Raw genomic sequence first — 22,198 nt, 5'->3', positions numbered from 1 at the left:
ATAAAATGCCTTACTATACATGGTGTTTTTTTTTTGTTTTTTTTTTTTTTTAATAAAACGCCTTACTATACATGGTCGTTTTTTTTTTTGTTTTTTTTGTTTTTTTTTAATAAAACGCCTTACTATACATTGTCATTTTTTTTGTGTTTTTTTTTTTTAATAAAACGCCTTACTATACATGGTCATTTTAAAAATAAAAATAAAACGCCTTATATACATGGTCGTTTTTAAAAATAAATAAAACTTCGTTTTTTAAAAACTATAACGCCTTACTAAAACAAAAACAACCACGGCTTACTATACATGGTCGTTTTAAAAATAAAAATAAAACGCCTTACTATACATGGTCGTTTTAAAAATAAAAATAAAACGCCTTATTATACATGGTCGTTTTAAAAATAAAAATAAAACGCCTTACTATACATGGTCGTTTTAAAAATAAAAATAAAACGCCTTATTATACATGGTCGTTTTAAAAATAAAAATAAAACGCCTTATTATACATGGTCGTTTTTTAAATAAATAAAATAAAATGCCTTACTATACATGGTGTTTTTTTTTTGTTTTTTTTTTTTTTTAATAAAACGCCTTACTATACATGGTCGTTTTTTTTTTTGTTTTTTTTGTTTTTTTTTAATAAAACGCCTTACTATACATTGTCATTTTTTTTGTGTTTTTTTTTTTAATAAAACACCTTACTATACATGGTCATTTTAAAAATAAAAATAAAACGCCTTATATACATGGTCGTTTTTAAAAATAAATAAAACTTCGTTTTTTAAAAACTATAACGCCTTACTAAAACAAAAAAAACCACGCCTTACTATACATGGTCGTTTTAAAAATAAAAATAAAACGCCTTACTATACATGGTCGTTTTAAAAATAAAAATAAAACGCCTTACTATACATGGTCGTTTTTTAAATAAATAAAATAAAATGTCTTACTATACATGGTCATTTTTGAAAAAATAAAACGCCTTACTATACATGGTCATTTTTTTTTTTTTTTTTTTTTTTTTTTTTTTTTTTTAAATAAAACGCCTTACTATACATGGTCGTTTTTTTTTAAACCTCTGAACTCCAAGTGACCTGTTGCAGACAGATGTTTTTCCCCCGTTTTTCTGAGTAATTTTCCTCCTGTTTTTAAGCGTTTTATTTAAACGATCATGTTTAGTAAGGTGCTTTATTTTTTTTTTAAAAGAAACGACCATGTATAGTAAGGCGTTTTATTTATTTGTTTTAAAAATGACCATGTATAGTGAGGCGTTTTATAAAAAAAAAAAAAAAAAAAAATGACCATGTATAGTAAGGCATTTTTTTTTTTTTTTAAATGACCATGTATAGTAAGGCATTTTATTTATTTATTTATTTTTAAATGACCATGGCGTTATATTTTTTAAAAAACGGGGTTTTATTTATTTAAAAAACGACCATGTATAGTAAGTTGTATAGAAGTTGGTGCTCTTTATATATATATATATATATAATTTTTGGGGGAATATTTTTTTCTGTTTTTTGAATAATATTTTTCTCCTGTTTTTCTGAATATTTTTTCTGTTTTTTTGAGTATTTTTTTTTTTTATGACAGAAAAAAAATATTCAGTAAATCAGAAAAAAATACTAAAAACACCCACACAAAAAAACAGGAAAATCGTCGTGCTGGAAACCCCACCCGTGACCCATTTTGGAAGTTCTTGGAAAGAAAAGGTGGTTTTCATGATGTGCTATAAAGAAACCATGTTCAACCTGTTTCAAGTGACGATAAGAACACATATCTATTTTTAGACGACAAAAGAGATGACGACAGTGAAGTGTAATGCATTAGGTATTTTTGAATTTGTCCTAACAGGCAGCACTCCAGGAGGCAAAGTGGCAATGGAAGAAACAGGAAGACGTTCTTGCACTCACTGCCTGAGACATCAAAGAAAATATTGGGGAAAAGTGTTTGAATTGAGAAATTAATACGGGTTGTCTTGGTTTGAACATCTCAAGAGGTTAAAACAAAAAGATGTTTATGTTGATTTATGTAGATGTGCGCCTCCATGTAGATCACGGAGGCACACAACATTAGCTTACGTTAACAGTTTAATGAAACATGAATAGGCAGTGAAGACTACATTCCCACATTACCGCAAATCATCTTAATGACTGCGCTGGGAAATTGACTAGAACATGCGAGTCGCCACACCTTTTGTTTCTGTGTTTTGTTTCTGCTATTTTGGTTAGCGAGAGTTCAAAAGGGATCAGCACTTAATTTAATTTCTGTGGACAATGGAGCCTATTGAAGTGAGATAATTATTATCATTACTAACTGTTTTTGTTTCCTAATGGGAAAAGGGAGGCCGTTATTTGTCTCGAAAGTTGCGCTCACGAGTTTACATATCCTGGAAGGGCAAAATTTGTAAGCTGTGTCGCATTCTTTAAAGAAAACGGGTACATTAATAGGATTTGAATTAAACTACAACCAAAGGCATATTGGAACAGCACAATTATGAAACAAAACATAGCAATAAAGAAAATAACGAGATTGAGTGCGTTCAAATCAAGTCATACTTTACAATCGCTAAAATCGCTAGTATTTCACAAATTCAAAACCGGCTCTTTCTGTAGCAAGAAATGTGTCTAAATCATTTATCCATTTGCTAAACTAAGCTAGGCTAACTTTGCCGTATTTGACTATCAATCCAGCTATCAACCTTGAACCAAATTATGTTTCTATTTATGTAGCAAGCAACATATTTAAGTTAAATTATTTATCCGTTATCTTTTACCTTGCTAACTTGGTAAGCTAAGCTAGGCCAACTTTGCTTTATTTGACTAGCTATCCATTGATAAGAACTTATGTGGGTACGACAGCCCTTTATCGCTGTAGAAAGCTTTACAATTATGTCAAGGGAACTGGGAATTACCTTTCTCGCACACATTTTGGCACTGACAAAAAAAGTTAGAACTTAATTTTAACGTCCATACAATCTTTTGGGAACGTCAACCTCCCCAACATGGCCGCCATGTAGGCACATTGGTCACCCGGCTGATACAGCGCGTAGGCGTTTGCAGTCTTCTGTTCATTAACTGTGTATCTATCTACTCATCCATCTTGAATAGAGATATCTGGCCATTTATGAAGCTAGTGACACTGAGCTAGCAAACAAGTAGTCTAACTACTCGTAGCATAGCTAGCTAACTGTATATGCTAAACTGTGTTATCTATCCAATAGCATTGTGCCGTACGTGAATCACCTGCTGTGAGCTCACACTTCTAGCCACCTGACGGCAACCTGCCGTGATGTGCTGTTTGTTTGGGTATGTGCGCACGTGTGCGCGCTAGAGACTCCAAAGCCAATTTGATCGCCTTTAATCCAGCGCACGGTCTCCTCGTTCTCGCTTGTCCATGAAGTGCACCTCTGACGTTAACGTACAAGCTGGACCAGCATGGCCATTTTAGACGTTCCCATCGGCACGTGAGCCATCGCTCTACTAATGCAGCCGGAAGACGCTACATTAGGGACACCTGCAGAGTCCAATGACTCAATACAAGACAATCTTAGCGTAAAGCTATTAATTTAAAAACAGGTCATTGAAGTTTATGGTTGTGTACAAGTAAACTGACTTTCCCAATATGTGAGGCCAGGGCACTCCAAACCAAAACAAATTCAACACGCACCTAAACGTATCAGTATTTTACACAGAAATGAAGGTTATGTCACAATTCATGTTCGAAAAAAAAAAAAATCTAAAAATGTTGAACTTATTTGACTGTTTTTGTTGTCGTTCTGAATAATGCCACTAATTATGTTGTGCTGCCTGATGGCTTAGTTCTGCTAAAGTTTTCACATGGCCACCAGGATGACATGACAAAATCACAAAAGGGGAAATGAAGTACAGGGGAGGGGGTTCCTCAGTTTACGACAGAGTTGTGAAAATCAAATTGCAGTACATATTTCATATGAAAAACACTTCTAGGCCGTAAATATGAAGCAGCCCCAAAACAGTAACAAATTGAGTGACTGAGTCATTACAGTGGTACGTTTGCGTGCCCTGACTTACGATATTACGTTACTGAATTTTTTTTGCCTTGTGTTGAGCCAAAAATTATTTTACAAGCAAGCTCCAGATATGCCATCACTCAAGTGACGTGATGAAGAAGAGGAAAACCACACTCACTAACACCCATTCAAGACATTTAGTTGTTTTAACCTGATAAAAAAATAGTGGCGTTTTTGGGGGCAGAAACAGATCAATGGAAATCACTTTAGGCTGTATAAATCCGAAAGAAAATGAGAGCTTAAAAATTAATGCACTAGAGTGGGTGAACCCTATACCTGATTAAAATAAACTATTGGGTCAAAAAATACCCCAAATTATGTCAAAAAGCGACCGACTCAACTGTTTGGGTTAATCTCTGAAACTAAAAGTTGGGTTAAATAAATAACAACAACAAAAAAAGTTTGCTTTTTGGCTGTCAAAATGAATAACGTACTTTAAATACATTTGGGTTAAAAAAAATAACCAAATTCGGGTCAAAACTAGACCAATCCATTACTTGACTGAATTTGACCCAATTTTTGGGGTTTTTAAATTGATCAAATTTTGGGGGGCTGCTTTGGTATAAAAAAGGCCCAATTAGTGACTCAGTTTATTTTTGACCCAATGTGGATTATTCATTTGATCCAAAGTTTTTGTTTAAATTAACAACCACAAAATTTGGGCTGGTCCCAATCAACCACCCCAATTTTCTTTTGTAGGTTATTTCATTTGACCTAGCTTTTTGTTTTAAAAGTAGAACTCAAAACGTTGGTGAGCCCCTTTTTGACCTAATTTGGGTTATTTTTGACCCAATGGTTTTTCAGGTGCACACACAACCCCCCCAAAATGGGTTGTTGTTATTCATTTGAGCTAAGGTTTAAATGAATAACCCGAAATGTTGGGTCATAAATTCGGTTGTTTTGTCGGTTATTCTTCTGACTCAAATCTTTGGTTTAAAATAGAACCAAACATTGGGTTGATCCCTTTTTGACCCAATTTGGGTTATTTTGGACTAAACTGTTTTTAGTGTCCAAAAATTGGGTTGTGGATTATTAATTTTATCCAACATTTTGGTGTAAAAATAGAACCCCACAACATTTGAGTTGGTCCCGTTTGACCGAACTTGGGTTATTTTTGACCCGACTGTTTTTAGAGTGTATTATATCGCCATAAACCGCTGAGGAACCCCTTTAAAGGATATGCAGGGTAAACAAATGAGGACTAATGAGTGAGTGTGAGTGTGCGTGTGTACACTAAGGCCTCTACTGTGCGTGTGCAGGTATGTATCAGCCTACAGGAAGCGTCTACTGCTCCACTTGCTTCACTGGGGGTGGCGTTGGCTCTACCACGTCACAGGGGAGGGCGGGGCGCGGTCGACACCATCCAGACAGTCACCCACCTGCAGCAGTCGCCCGACAGCGAAAAGGGCGACAGCGGCTCCGTTTTCTCCGACATGGGGGACGGGCAGCGGTCCAGGTCGCTGTCCTCGTCCATGTAGCAAAGCGGCGCCAAGTGAACGCCCTTCGCCGCCTCCTCGGGCGCAAACTCCAGCTCGCCGCCTTCCAGGATGGCGCTGGAGGACTTGGGCAGGCTCGACGAGGTTGACGATCGGGAGAAGGGGAGGAGAAGGCGCAGGAGGTTGGCGCTGGGGGAGCGGTGGGGGTGATCAGGAGCAGGAGGAGGAGGAGGAGGAGGAGGAGGAGGAGGAGGGCCCAGCATGCACTTATAGTTGTTGGTGAAAGCAGGGACCAGGTGGGGGTGCGCCCGAGTGGGGTCAGGACCGCCGTTGGCTACAGCGTCCGCCGCCCTGGTTTGGGCGGCGTCCCCGGTCTCGGTCTCCAGCTCGCCTTCGGAGCAGGTGCGGTCGATAAAGTGCAGGCCGCGATAGAGGCCGTCCACGCGCTGGCCCACGTCGTTGAGCGACACGGAGAAACGCAGCGGGCCGTGAGGGCGCGCGCCGCCGCCCAAGCCGGGTCGCAGCAGAGAGAGCCAATCCCGTTGTTTGGAGGCGGGCGGCGAGTCGGCGCAGACGGCGGTCACCGTCACGCCGCCGCAACCTGCCGAGCGGTTACCGTTCGGGGCCAAGAGAACCACTGCGGTCTGCTTCTGACGCTCCTCAGCTGCACTGCTCGTGTGTGCGTGTGTTGAATGTAAATGCGGTGCGACGCGTAGTGGTGAAGGACAGCAGGAAAAAGGGGGGGGGGGGGGGGGGGGGCATAAACAGAAAAGAGAAAAAAATGGACATTTGAGAGAAATAAAAAGGTTTGGGGGTACTGACACTGAAAACGTGTGGCAGTGAATGACCCGTTACAGGGGGGGGGGGGAGAAAAAATCTATTTTTAGCGTACGCTTACATGGATGACTAGTCAGCGTCCCCAATTTCAGGATGAACCGTACAGGTGACCTCAAGTTGACCTTGACATTTTTGCACATGTCCAACTTGTCATGTTCTGTTGTCAATTGAAGACCTAATTCGCTCGCCACGCAGATCTCAAAAAGGAAACGAGAACCGTTGACATTTCGTTTGAAGCATGGTTACGAAATGTGTCCTCCAAAAACATGAATATATTCAACGTTTAATGGTTTTACAAACGCGTATGAACTAGTCGTGACTGATCTCAAGTTCATGATCAGATTTAAAAAAATAAAAATTAAAAAAAAACTGCAAAACGTACTGAAACATTAACAAGCTGGATGAGCATTCAAAAATTTCACCATTGAGTGCCATTGACGGCTATAGACGTCAAACGATTCATTTGAACTGGGCTGGCATTGAATGAGTTAGGAGTCAACACAATGAGTAGATTCTAAACTTTAAATACGATTTGTGGCAAATTTGGCACGTTCTGATTTTAAGAGTGATTAAAATTATCCAGAATACACAAATATGAATATAAAAATACCATCGTGACCAAGAGGGAGTTTAAAACTGTCCCGACAACCGTATGTACCCACCAAGCAGCCCATTGAAAACAGATACAATGCTGCCATCTGCTGGCCATGGTTAGTGGCTGTTTTTGATTCCACAACCCATTGACCAGGCAGCGCTGCACTTAGATGTTGCACTTCCCGTTGATAAAAAACTTAGTTGACGTCATTTAACATTTATGGCGGCATACATAGTGATTTTACTCATCGTTATGAAACATTTTTGCCGGTCAAAGAGTTTTAAGCTGAAAATCCAAATTTTTTCCTGAGTAGCGCATTGACGTCGAAACCAACGTAAGTGCGACGAGGTTTGTACCTGCAGATGTCTTGGCTTGAGGGAGAAACCGACGTTCTCGAGAAGCTGCACGGCGCGTTGACTGAAGTCGGACTGCCGGCCTGAAAGCAACAACAACAACAACACGCGCACTTTCATGTGAAGTCAGCAAAGCGTACGCATCGACAGCAGATAAATTATTCACAGTTACTTTCATCTGCTATATAAATATAAAGCTGAAAGATTCATGAATAATACAGTAAATACTACTGTAAATAAATCCGCTTCTATTCCATTCCATTGCCGTTTTGATCGATGACGACTAATCTGTCAACCAATCAAGAGGTAACGAAGTTATGATGCGGTTACTTATGGTTTATTAATGGGTTGTTTTATTTTCATGGTCTAGGAAGTGTTTTTCATACAAATATTTACTTATTTTGACAAATACTGTAATTATGACGGATGCTAGTATGTTACCTGTATAATAGAAGCTCCTCCCCTCAACTTCAACATAGTTCCAGGGCTGCAGACGTAACTTTTTTTTTTTTTTTTTTTTTTAACAAACTAGTACTACTAATATCAGCAAAATTCATGTTCCCTGCATATTGTTGGTAGATCCATATAATTAACCCCAAGCCACGCCTCTTTTCACACATTAGCCAATCACGGCTCTCATTAAGTGCGCACACATCGACCTTGCTCTCTTTGGCATTCATCGCTCTTCGTCTTGTTTAGGAGTTAATGTCGTGTCAAACGAGCTCATTTTGTGCGTTATCGCCAACAAGGACGAACTGTGCAGCAGAAGTTCATCGGCAATATAAATATTTCAGACTAATTATTATAAATATACCAAAAATAACTATTAATGCATAGAGTAGAATAATTATTTTACTAACTGAGGTTGTGAAACTTTTCTTTGGGTGAATCTGTATGTGACTGCCCCCTGGTGGCAGAGGCAAAAACACCAGAAGGAGCAGGACAATGTCCACTGAACTCAAGCAACAAAAAAAAATAAATAAAATAAAATAAATAAATAAATAAATAAATAAAAATAATATATCACCTCCTAAACCCCTATTTTTTTTTATTAAATAAACACCAATCACTGTTTAATAAACAGTAATCAATATAAAAAAAAAATTAAAAAAAAAGCTTTTGTAATACAATTTAATGCAAAATGAAAATGAATCCGATCGGGTCTTGCTAAACATAAAATCCAAAAGTGGGCCTGATCATTTCAGCGTGAAACTAATTAGCTATTGATTTCATCTCCAACGGCGGCGACATTTTATAGCTCGCGGCCTGACACTGATCGATGGCTGGCTGTGATGTCATGCAATCTGCCCTTCAGCCTGCCCATCAATGACATCCTTGCAACATTTACTCACTCATGAATCACACGCCAGTGGATCTCATTTATAGCGCGCAGAAGCAGCGCCGGTTATCTCAGGACAAACAGGGATCTGTCTGGGCCGCTACCATTCATCCACTTCATGACAAAGTTCACACCCCGTGGAGATAAGATAAACCATGCAAATGGTGATCACATGCACAGCCAGTACTTGCCAGAAATTCCTGCAGCATGCTTTCCTTGGACCACTATTTCCCCCATTATGTCCATTTCCAAACACAAACTTCGAACCCTGAGGACAGCTGGGCATTAGAGATAAGATCAACCACAAAATTGGCGATTGTTGTCATGTGTAGGATGCAGTCAGTAGTTGCCACAAATTCCTGCCGCTGCTTTCCAGTTGCTGTAGAAATCCCAGTATTGTAGTTCCTTTCATGTTACTTTTGACCTCTTTGCAACCTCCCCAACTACACTGTTCTTCACCATTTTGTAATATTTATTTCCACTATAACAACGTAATGTGGACATCATAGCTAAGGAGATTGTTGTCATGTGTAGGACACAAATTACTGATCAATACATTTTGAAGCTCCTTTCATGTTTCTGCATTTCTTTACTCCTCAACTACCATGTTCATAATGTAACTCTATATTTTTGTTATTACTTGTATTTTACTTGCCAGAAGTTCCTGCAGGCTCTTTAAAGTTGGCCTTTTTGGAGCCTAACAACCACAATTTCCTTCATAAAATCCTATTAACCCTAATTTCACAACCTGTGGCCTTTGTAAGATGAGCAGCGCAAATTAAGAACGCTCACGTGTACTTGCTAGAAAGTCCTTAAATGCCTCTGCAGGGTTCCTCCGAGCTCCCCGACAGCCATTTTCCCTCATTAAAAATCCTCTATTTGTTTATTTCCAGTGCACAAGACAAAGTTCACATCCCGTGGACGTCTGGGCCTGCGGGGTAAGATCAGTCACGCACACGGCCGTTACGCAACGGCGGCTATATTTAACGGTGCGCCGCTTGAAACGAGTACCTGGCTGACTACATGACATGGAGTAGCCCGTTGGCGTCGGCTGGGAACGCTTCAAACATGCAGACAGGTCGCCATCGTGTCGGACGTGGTGGGAGGCTACGGGAAGCCGTTCCAGCAATTAATCGATAGTTTTCGCCACCCCGTTTAAGTTTCTTGTTCGGAAGACGCAGGACGCCATGTTGATTCACTTCACAGGTGGCACACCTTGAATTTCGGATTGCTTTATAATGAACATCTCCCAATTAATTAATGAGCATTATGCAAGATGTCTCCCAACCATAATTAGCCCTTTCTGGGGGGGGGGGGGGGGGGGGAATGAAGGCAGATGCCACCTGCTTGACGACGGCAATATGTCGCCATGTCGTGCGGCTTGGTAATGAACATAATAAAATACGCGACTTCGAGACGGTCCTTAAAAAAACAACGGCGACGCTTTGATGAGACGACTTGAGGGGCAGCTGATTCTGCAAATGGCGCAGGAGAAGCCTTTTGATTTGATTGGCCGACCATTAAGGTGCCTCTCGGGAGCATTAAATCACAATCCTGCAAATCAGCTTGGACAAAAAAAAAAAAAAAGGGGGCAAGAGCGACAAGAGTGACATGCATCAAGCTACTTATGGAACAATCGAGAAAAACGACATTTACCAACAATTCTTCACTTATAATTCTCTGCTTACACTGAATTAGGAAATGACACACAGGTAGCTGAATTTTAATACCTTGTAAAATGTAACTTAATACCTTTCAGGACCATTTAATGACTGTTTTCCCACCTCGATTGACTGCCATTAAATACTTCAATACACTGCCGGCAGTATTTTTCACTGGACAACAGTGTAACTAAAATAGAGAGATTTTAAAGATAAAAGATTAAAGATAAAAACAGTGTAATCGATAAAATTTCAGACATAGTCAATAACTTCAATGAATATTTAGTTAATGTGGGTAGAAATTTGGCAAATGAAATTCCAGAGACAAGAAATAAACATGAAATAGATAAGTACGTTGTAAATAATTCATCCACTATGTTTTTAAATGGTGTTAATGATATTGAAGTATTAAATGTTGTAAAAACATTAAAAAATAAAAAGTCTACCGACTATTTTAATATTGATATGACACTGGTAAAAAGTATTATAGAATATGTTGTAAAACCTTTTACATATATTTGTAATTTGTCTTTCCAAACTGGTATATTTCCATCAAAAATGAAAATAGCAAAAGTAATTCCTATTTACAAAAGTGGTGATAGACATATATTTAGTAATTATAGACCAATATCATTGTTGCCACAGTTCTCAAAAATTCTAGAAAAATTATTTTTATATAGACTGGATAATTTTATTGAGAAACATAAGATTTTGAGTGAATATCAGTACGGTTTTAGAGAAAAACGGACCACCTCAATGGCAGTCATGGAACTTGTAGAGGAAATAGCTACCAACATAGACAATAAAAAATTTACTGTTGGGATATTTATGGATCTAAAGAAAGCATTTGACACCATAGACCATTCTATATTAATGAATAAATTAGTGAAATATGGTATAAGAGGCTTAGCATATAAATGGATAAAAAGTTATTTGGATGATAGATATCAGTATGTGCAGTTTAAAAATACAAATTCAAAACAATTGAAGATTACTCATGGAGTTCCTCAGGGGTCTGTGCTGGGCCCTAAATTATTTATATTGTATATGAATGATATCTGTTGTGTCTCGAAAATACTCAAGAGTGTCTTGTTTGCGGATGATACAACTTTCTACTGTTCTGGAGACAACTTGAAGCAGCTTCTGACTACTGTGGAGTATGAATTAAGTACAATAAAAAATTGGTTTGATATGAATAAATTATCATTAAATTTAAATAAAACCAAGTTCATAGTTTTCGGTACTAGACCAATCACTCATCAAGTTAAAATTAGGGTGAATTTAATTGAAATAGAAAGGGTGTATGAAAATAAATTCCTTGGAGTAGTTATTGATGATAAATTATGTTGGAAACCACACATAGAAAATGTTAAAAGGAAAATGTCAAAAATCATAGGGATACTCTATAAAACCAAGGAGGTCCTGAACATGAATTCACTATATACATTATATAATACATTATTATTACCATATTTGACCTATTGTGTGGAAATTTGGGGAAACACATATAAAACAAATACTGACACTGTTTTTAAATTGCAAAAAAGAGCCATAAGGATTATTAATAGATCAAAATATACAGAATCAACACATCCACTATTTATTAAATTAAATACAATGAAATTTTATGACTTGGTTGAGTTTAAAATAGCACAAATAATGTATAAAGTATACAATAATCTACTCTGCCACAGTACTCAAAAGTTGTTTGAAATTAGAAACTGTCCTTATGATATAAGGGGTACAAGTGTATACAAAAAACCCAAAACAAGAACAAATATTAAGCAAAGGTGTGTCTCCGTTAAAGGAGTTAATTTGTGGAATAACTTGGGAACCGAACTGAAAAGATGTAATTCACTTGTTGAATTTAAAAGAATGTTTAAAAGTAAAATTCAATATTATTATTTAAATCAGATATAAGTTAAGAAGATTGTAGAAATGATTTATTCATTTACTTATTTTTCTTTGATGTATTAATATGAGTGTAATGAAATTTGTATATATGTGTGTTACTAGTGTATTTTTATTTCTATTTTTAATTTATTTTTTTATACGAGTAGCATTATATTTTCTTTTATTAAAAATGTAATTTATTATAAATAAGTGATAGGATATGAAGAATAAGGGGTAGGACTGGATAAGTTTTCAACTTCTTCCTACTCCCTTGAACATATACATAGATATTTATTGGATGTTTCTTTTATTTTATTTTATTTTATTTTTTTTTACTTTTAACTTTGTGTTTATATAATTATACGTGTATATGTGCATATGTTCAATAAACTTCAAACTTCAAACTTCAACTATATGAGCCATTCTCGATGAACAAAGATGGCCGACCAAGAAGCATGCGCCGGATTTGAACAGCGGTCAGTTATCAAGTTTTTGGTTGCTGAAGGGTGCAAAGCAGTTGAAATTTATAATAATTTATAATTTATATCACCGACAGCCTGAGACTTTTTCAGTGGAAAATTGTATGACAATATATAACATTCTACCACGGCAAATTGGCAATAAGTAATATTCTAAACTTTGTAGAAAAATTAAACAAAAATATTTTTTTTTAAATTAAGAAAGTGTCTACTGTAATTGCTCATAAAAATGCACCCATACTACATTACATTACAGTTACCAACACACTGAGGCAACATGGCAATCATATTACTAATTTAAATCACATTTAAAGTTGACATTTGATTTTCTACACGATGAGACATCACATAACTGAAATGCAATACGCTACAGGATACTGTACATTGAAGCTAAATTGCATGTCAAAACTGAAAAACATGTTCAAATGTCTAATGATAAGTTGTTCTTCTAAAAAGTATTCAATTTGTTGAAAAATATGCTATTTTCAAGTTGGTGTAAACACATTGTATTGTACTTGGTCCTCTGTAACAGGGACTGCTCAAATGTAAATAACTTATACTTAAATAAATAAATACATAAATGCAGTTACCAAATTACATTCATAATAAAACAAATAAGGGCCTTCGCACCCTAAGTACTTTGGCCCTAAGAAACGCTGCTAGACTTAACAATTCCATGATGTGGTTGGTGAAACAAACATTTCCCCAGCTTGGCTGGGAGTCCTGTATCATCAGCAGAACTGATGAGCCGAAAACCTACACAAAACAATTTGAATTACGGAGAGCCACCGCCAGATGTTTGGCCGGAGCTCAACACCAGCCTACTGAGCGGCGGCTCGCCTGCTTTGACTTTATGACCAGTGTAATACTTTAATTCCAACCCTCCTTGCGCACGCACGCACACACACACACGCTCACGCCTGGCACTGTTCTCGACGCCGGGACCAGGCTACAGATAAGCCTCCTGACCTAGCAGAGCACTGAGGGGGAGGCCTCAGACTCCTACACGCTGAGAACATCGATGCTAATTTACATTAGCCTGTCTTTGGCGTTTCCCATTAGCATTAGCGTTGAGCTAGCAGACATTTGTGAGATAAAATTCAGAGTTGCGCCTTTCAACAAACGCGTACTGTTAACTCCGCCTTAAAGGCTGCTAAATTAATGCTAACACATAATGAGAAAGGTCATAGCCTATATATGTTGTTTAGAGACATAATTACCAGGAAAAAAATACTAGCATCTTGCATACTGTTAAGACGCTAGCTAACACTAGCTAGCTATATGAGCAAACAACGTAAATGACCGGGTGGTTATTTTAATCACACACCTCTCAAGAGTGTCAAGCAAACAAACTGCAACATAAATGGAAGCAAATTTATAATTATGACAAATATTCAAGGAACTACAGATAACAAACAAAAACACTTGAAGGATCAAAAGCACACAAACAGTGATTTTGTTCTTCACGAGAATGATTGATAGTTCGATTGAATGTTAATTTTTATACATGAGAAGTCTTTGCATTTGAAAAAAAATAAAATAAAAACCCACAATATCTTTATATTGGGAGTTTTCACCAACCCCAGGGTTGCTTTGGACTATGTCTATCCCCTGCAATAAAAATGAACACAAAAAGTTAATAAATCTGTAACCAAACTAATTATTTGCAAATTAAGCGTTCAGTCAGTGCTTTCACAAATGAAATCCAGTCAATAGCATTCAGTCGCCATTTCTATGATTGAATTGAATTTCCGTTCCGTCTTTGACTGCAGCGTTACTGCATAAACAATCATGACCCGCGTTATAAATTATTCCACAGTCTTGGACTGATGGAAAATCTTTTCATCCGACTTGGAGGTCATATTCCAGCAGCATATATGCGGATGAAACTATACAGACAAGCACCATGCAGTCTCACACTCGGTGCAAACCCTACAGATCAAAAATTCTCTTTCCAAAAGTTAAAAAGGCGCTGAGAGGTATTCATTTAACAACACATTTATTATTGCAGAATTCTTTTTTTTTTTAAAGCCTGAAAGACAGCATGTGGGCCGGCGTGGCCCCTTTAGAGTGCCTCGTTATCAGCCGTGAGCGTATGCACAACACACAAAAGAAAGGCGGCAGAGCAGAGGGAGGGGATGGCGGCTTCCGACTTGACAGCCAGCGTGCAGACAGGGGCTTGAACCTTTAGAGCGCCTCGTTGTCATGGAGTGGATAATAAACTGCAATGGCCATCATCCAGCTATAAACTCCGATAATTATTTCCTACTTGTATTGTTGAGACAGAAAAAAAACGGAGTCTGAAAACGATCCGCCCACGCAGCTCATTTCCCCGGCCTGTCAAACGCGACCTTTCCCAGACTCGCCACTGAGAACAATATCATTTAGGCGAGCGCCGTTTCCCCATAAAGGAGGAAAAAGCAGCAGATTGGCAGATGTGTGCTCCGGTTATGATCAATAACTGTCAAATTTGAGAAGGCCTTCTGATATTTCAAGTTCATCATCACGTTACACACAATTTAGTCCGAGGAACAAAGATCAAGGTTGCAAATCTGCCGCTCAAAAAAGGTAACTTATCTTGCCTGTACAAAAATGTGTGTGTGCATCAAGGTTATTAAAGTTCATATTTTGCCTATTATTAATTTGATACTTTCAATTTTTTCACATACAAATAGTACCTTTAAAAACACATTTTGCAACTTGCTGTCGACTGAAAATGACATCACAAGGGCTCAGGTAACCAATCACAGCTCACCTGTTTTCTAGGTTTGGTCATGTGACATTCACAAGCAGAGCTGTGATTGGTTACCTGAGCCCTTGTGATGTCATTTTCAGCCGACGGCAAGTTGCACAACGTGTTTTTAAAGGTACTAATTGTACATGAAAAATAATGAAAATATCAAATTTAATATAGGCAGAATATTAATGTTTGACTGCCAAAAATGGCTAAATAAGTAAAGTATCTCTTTAATGAAAACTAAGGAACTAATAGCAAAAATGTCCATTTTCATTTTTGTCAATAATTCAATAAATGAGTGTTTTAAATGTACGTACTTCTTTGGTATTACTATTCAGCTGCACAGAAAAAAAAAAAAAAATTCAAAAAAATAAAAACTAACAAACCCCCTCTAAAAAGTGAACTAATTTTAAAAATCCAACAGTATTACAACCATCCCTTCATCCATTTTCTTAACCGCTTATTCCTCACAAGGGTCGCGGGGGTGCTGGAGCCTATCCCAGCCGGCTTCGGCCAGTCTGGAATGTGATTAAAAAGGGGGGGGGTTCCCCTCTACCTCTATTTTGAAACCGAAGAAAAGGCCTTTGTGAATGACGGTCGTACCAGTCAGACGCCACATTGTACCCGACGCCGTTTAAAAGCGATCACGTGGTCCCCGGTGACGGACGGGGTGGGCATCATCGTGCTGGCGTTGAGAAGTCGGGAGCGTCTCGTGGCTGACACGTTGGCGGCGGAGCGCTAAGTGACCCTGACATGTCTCAGCGCAAGTAAAAGGTTGATCCTCTTAGGAGGCTCAGGAGGATTGCGAGGGAGGGGAAGGGAAGAGGAGAGAAAACAGACCGAGGTCGTTGGGGGAGGGAAAGAGGTGTGTATGCTGAGGTGAAAAAAATAAAATAAAACAAATTTATAAAAATAGCTGCTTCTCTTTTTTGCATCAGGGAAATAAAATGGGTTGTACATATTTCAAGTGTTTTCCAAAAGTGAATTTCTTCAGGCTTCTATCTAAACAGCTAAAATGCGCTTCCCACCAGGAGTTCCTGTTTCTTGGGCCTCACCTCAACAACATGTGAATGCATTTATTTACATTTTCGTATTAAGTGTTGTGCTTACCTTCGATATATTGCTGGATCTGCTCGCTGAATGACCCAGAGGTTTTTCATTCTGAAAAAGAAAAAAAAAAAATCCATCTTGAGTCAATTACATCACAATTGTTAATTTGTTATCATTCAGTCCTAATGGGAATGGGAGAAACTTGTTGAAATGTATAAAGACCAGCACGGTCAACGATGGTTACCACATCGGCATCGCAGCTGATCAGCGCTGGGTTCCAAATAATCGAGTTCGAGTTTGCATCAAAGGATGGAATGGACGCAATAATAATGCACTGTGGTCAGTGTGGTGTATAATAAAGTGTGTGCAAGCTCGAGCAGACCACTAATGTTTCCATGAAACTCTCAGTTGGCATCTTTATTTGGAAAATCAAGATGGACGATCTGGCACAAGCTGATGGTATAGAGCGAGTCAAACTATCAGTATCCGACAGTGGTGCGGCATTTCAGCAGATTTGCCAGGCATCTGTTTTTGACTTTTTACTTTCACTTCCTGCTCGGCATGGGATTCAAATTACAGCTCTTAAATGACCTTTTCGGAAATAAAAGCATTTTTTCCCCATTGAACAGTCTTATTTTTAAACAAAATATAGAGCATTTGGTGCAGAAGAAATGTTAACACTTGTGTTGGCCTTGGGGCTAATTAGAACCCACTGGCACTTTTTTTTTTTTTTTAAGTACAAATACTTTAAATACTAAGTAATATTTTATTAGGTATCTTTTTTTTCTGAACGCTTTTCACTTTTAGTCCTTACATTTGGAAAAAACAGGTATCATACCGCTCCTTTGTCAAAATACGCGTTTTGTTTTTTAGCTTCCGCAGATGACAACAAAAATAAGATGTGCTTAAGATTTTTAGTAAGATTTTGAGGGCTCATTAGGTGGAACTAAACTATGACAGCAACAACATAGAGGAACGTGACACACTTGAAAAATTGTTGTTGACGACATGAATAATTCGTGACGAATTACGTTATCTTGTACTAGCCTAAAAATCACCAGTTTCCGTCATTACAAAAAACTGTCTAATATGAAAGAACAGATATTGCTCATGTGCATTTTTTTCTTTTGCTATCATTAGCTAATTTTTATTTTTTGCTTTCAGTTCAGCAGGCCTGCTGATTATCATAACTTACGGCAAATTAATAAATCAGTTCTTACTTCACTTGGTGTTTTTTCCCGCCCACAAAAAGTATTTGTATTGTTAAGTTGTGTAGCAAGTACTTTTGCCACTTGTAGTACCCAGCGAGTGCAAGCGAACACTAGCCGAGTTGAGCGCAGTCAAGTTGTGTTTTGGAGGCGGTAATGATCCTCAATTCCCCACTTAGATTCGCTGATGAAGAACCGCTGCTGCTGCGGGGTGCTGAGCCGCATGTAGCCTTGGCGTTCGTTAAAGAGCTTCGTGCGGCTCCTTAATGACAAGTCAATCGCGGTTACATAATGTGCAGCCAGTTCACACGGGCTTCGAGAGGGCTTTGCATACAAACAAATCTTCACCGGAGCAAATCGGCTCTTGCGGATGCACGGCACATGCAAGTTTGCACTTTTTCTTTTTTTATAAACAACAGCAAAAGGGCAAGGAGTCTATGGCATCTATTGCACAATGCACTTTTATTTAAATCTAATCAGAAAAATGAAACATTTTCAAATAAAACAGGTTCATTTTTTTTTCTCTTAAGGTAAAAACAACATCAATGGTTTGCCATTTTAGAAAATAAAAGATGTCTGCTTATTTTATTAGTAGTGATGCATTAAAACATACTTTTTGAAGTATTTTTTCACTCCCGTTCTTACTCTCGGTTAAAGTTTAATTTACAACTGAACTGACATATGAAACAAGCCAAAATAAATCAACACTGTAAAAAACAAAATGTTCAACTAAATCCTGCAATTTCATCAAATGAAAGCCTTCTAGCTTAATGCTAACATACAATGCGGAACACAATTGATGTGATAACCGATATTAGCCTGTGCTTTAAGATATTTACAACCCTTCAAAACTGCACTGTGAGAAGTGGCCATCATCTTTATGGAATTTATTGAAAAAAATGGAATGAGGACTTCAAACATCTCTAAAAACAAAAACAATTACTAATGTACATGACTAATAATATTCTATTGCCCACGTTGATCTTCTAATGACTCGTGTTCCATTTGCACTTTTAACCCTTTGACTGCCATAAATGTTGAATAACGATTAGTAAAATCACGACGTATGCTGCCATAAACGTGAAATGACGTCATCTACGGTTTTTTTTCTTCTTCTTCAATGGACGGAGCAACGTCTAAGTGCAGCGCTGCCTGGTCAATGGGTTGTGGAATCTAAAACAGCCACCTAACTATGGCCAGCAGATGGCAGCATTGACTCTCTTTTCAATGGGCTGCTGGTGTATGGAATTATAATGAAATGTGCTGGAATCTGATGAATGCTCGTAATCGGCGAAATGGCACTTTTTTTTTTTTTTCTTCCATAACATGGCAGTAAAAGAGTTAAAGTTGGACACGGTTTGAAATGTTACAATTTTGATGCAACAATCTATTAAAATCGTACAAGCTTATTGGATATTTTTTAATTGAAACTTGTCAGCCATTCGGAGAAGGAGCTCCCCAAGTAGAAGATGAAACAACGGGGATAGATGAATTGATGATTTTACTGTCTCTAACATGAAGGCATTTTTTTTTAAAACAGATTTTCTAGAGGTTCCGCATTTTTTTTGTGTGGCTTTTGTGACACACCCTTATTGTACCGTTTTGTACCAAACCTGCATGTGATATTAATTTAAATCCCATTTTTTAATACAAACATCACTGTGCACACAACTAATCAAACAAGAACACGCTGTTCAAACTTGTGACTAAAAGCCTAAAGCCATCCTTGTCCAAACGAGCTGAACGATTACATCAGAGTAAGAAGTTGCTGGCTGTTAAAATGTAACCCGTGTTTTTTTTTTTATTTGTTTTTTTTATTATTATTATTTACATTCCACTTAATTGGTCTGGAACATTGCGAGGTCAAGCCTCATAAGCCCGGCGGGATATCTCTGACAAGCAGTCTTCAAATGCAACGTGAAGCGAGCAACAGTGAGCTCATCCACGTGTCATCATTTTGATACGGCTTGAATATGTGATCCCATAAATGGGAAATTCAACTCTCAACAGGCTTTATAATGACCGCTCTCGGACCGCCGGCGCAAAAGCACAAGATGGACAGTAAAGAACGGAACAAATTACTGATGGTTGTCCTTAATCCTGAGCTTTTGAACAAATACGCAGTAAAGCACAGACGGAGACTTTCTGAGAAGGCCCCCCTCAAAAAAAGTGACCTTCTGTAAACAACAGCAGGGATTAGACAAAAGACGAGGAGTCGCAGGGATCAATCCAGTGTCATCTAATGTGGAATAAAAACTAAAAACGGAGTGTGGGGTGTTTGTGCGGACCATGCTTTATTGGAAAATGCACGACTAGTGCAGACAAAGCCACCAAGTTCTCAATCGGGACAAAGGATCAGCATTCTTCCATAAAATAAAAAAACTCTAAATCATTTGAGGGATATAGATTTCGAAGAAGCGGCTGTTTATGTGCTTCGCAGAACTCGTCAAATGGTCTTGTCGCCGGATGCGTCATCCAATTAAAGGAGGCAAACGGTCCGCAAATCAAACAGTTGCCAGGTAGCTTGAAATCAATTATCAAAATATTACAGGGATGAAGAAGTATGGCACACAGTTTGGCAAATAGTGAACAAGTCATAATAAAATAAGAGGTTTCCAGCTATTTAATGTCACGCCCAGATTAAGTTTACAGTCAAACATAAATCAACAACCACATTGCCTTTGGCCTCGTAAATATCTGCTTCGATTAATGCTAACAAACAACGCTATTGATATGCTAACGTTTGGCCTAGATAGTTGCTGTTCTACCGCAAACTGATATTTGAACACATCAAAGTCATCTTAGCTTAATGCTACCAAACAACATAAAACGCCAATTAAGCCTTTTGCATCGATAGTTGTGGTTCTAGAAGCAACAGATATCTGAACATATGCCCCAGGAAAAGTCCACTTAGCGTAATGTTAAGAAACAACAAAGGCCATTATTATATGCTAACATTTAGCATTGATAGTTGCGGTTCTAGAAGCAACAGATATTTGAACACAAAACCACACAGTCTTTGCCCTAGAAAAAGTCCACTTATCTTAATATCGGTTCAGGGAAACAAATGCTATTATAATAAAAGTCACGTAAGTGCATCCATTCAGTCATTCATTTCCTGTACTGTGGTTCCTATTCTGCCTCATGATCTGTGGAATCACAGTCAAATAAAAGGTCAGCAATGTGAACCACGACACGACCAAACACTAATAAACGTGCAGTCAAATCAAATCAAATTTTCACTGGAAAGAATGACGCTTATCAGAGATTAGTAAGGAGGAGCATTTGGGGAAAATTCAATTGGAGGAGTAAACGGCAGAGTGGGACGTGTAGCCGCTCTCTTTCCGTCATGTTGATTTCTCAGTGAATTCATTATCTCAATTAGCTGCGTTCAAGAGAAGCTCTGTTGTCAAGAATGAACGTTCCGTGTCTGCTTCAAGTCAATCAAAAACTCACATAATTTGGAGAAACATGCCTTTGGTAATAGGCTCAAGCTCAACCCTAATGAGGACAAAGTGCCATAGGAAGTGGATAAAATGGTAGCACTGCGTAATGATTGCTTGTCATTATATGACCATCAACGTCAAAATGTTCCTTGAAAATGCAGGGTTACTGTTTTTAAGTGTTGGCACACTCATTATACATCTATAAATAAGATGACCCGTCTTTTTGTTTTAACGGACAAAGCGATATCCAAGTCGTCAACAAGATTACACACCAAACTTCATTGGACAATGCCGCTGGTGTACACATAATGGCGGACAGAGGAAGACATTGAAGTAAACGCTATATTGACTCGTTCCTCCCTCATTAGATGCCACGCCGAGTAATATCGAACATCCCAGACAAACATTCTTGATGCGGTTTCCTGTCCCCCCCCCACTTCCACAGTCTCTCTGGGATGAAAAGCAGAACGACTTGAGTGCGTCGTGGCTGCAAGCCAGCAGAGCAGAGCCAGATGGGACGTTTTATATATGCAGGTTAGAAGACATCAGATGTCCGAGCGGGGCTAAAAGTCTGAGCCATTCAGAGAAAGAGACGATTTTTTGGGGAAAAACATACAACTGAGACTGTCACAGGGAGTAAACGAAATTATCTGTGCACATCCAATTGTCAACCGCTGAGCCCCTTTGAAGTCTATTGCTGTCTGATTCCTTCCAAGGTTTGTCTTTTCCCCCCCTCTCAAATGGGGTTTCCTTGCCTGTAAATAAACTCAACGTGATTTGTTATTAACTAAAACCAAGTAAGTCTGCACCAAACCAGAGAACTCTTATCGCGTGTTGTAAACCGACATTTAGCATTGCCGTGAGAGAGTACCTCCAATGTTATGTTTATGTTCTGGGAAGCTTTGGGACTAATTCGTTCTGTTCATTCTATCTCGTCATTGGTCCGCATTTCTTGCAAATGATCATATTTATCGTGACATGAATTGTAATATGCTCCTAACAACTGTATACAACGAACCGCCAATTATCAGCTAAGATGTTCCAGATGCACAACGCAATCAGTTAGAGAGACCATAAAAGAACATTTTATAGTTTCACACCTCCCACATGTCTTAA

At 38.2% G+C, this 22,198-nt stretch overlaps 1 protein-coding gene across 5 annotated transcripts in view; it reads right to left on the bottom strand.

Annotated features, from left to right (window-relative positions):
- marchf8 (membrane-associated ring finger (C3HC4) 8) overlaps nt 1–22,198 on the bottom strand; it is an 81,947-nt gene that overhangs the window by 17,668 nt on the left and 42,081 nt on the right. For 4 of the 5 annotated variants that reach the window (XM_077494834.1, XM_077494835.1, XM_077494837.1 and 1 more), the window contains 3 exons: nt 16,489–16,539; nt 7,273–7,352; nt 5,428–6,153 (listed from right to left, as the gene is read on the bottom strand). In XM_077494834.1, the coding sequence (XP_077350960.1) occupies nt 5,428–6,153; nt 7,273–7,352; nt 16,489–16,539 (857 nt within the window). The remainder of the gene's footprint in view (nt 1–5,427; nt 6,154–7,272; nt 7,353–16,488; nt 16,540–22,198) is intronic. The other variant, XM_077494838.1, reaches the window with a different exon arrangement.

Source organism: Festucalex cinctus, chromosome 14, assembly GCF_051991245.1.
Source record: "Festucalex cinctus isolate MCC-2025b chromosome 14, RoL_Fcin_1.0, whole genome shotgun sequence".
Lineage (NCBI taxonomy): Eukaryota > Metazoa > Chordata > Actinopteri > Syngnathiformes > Syngnathidae > Festucalex > Festucalex cinctus.
This window is presented reverse-complemented; position numbering and strand designations above follow the sequence as displayed.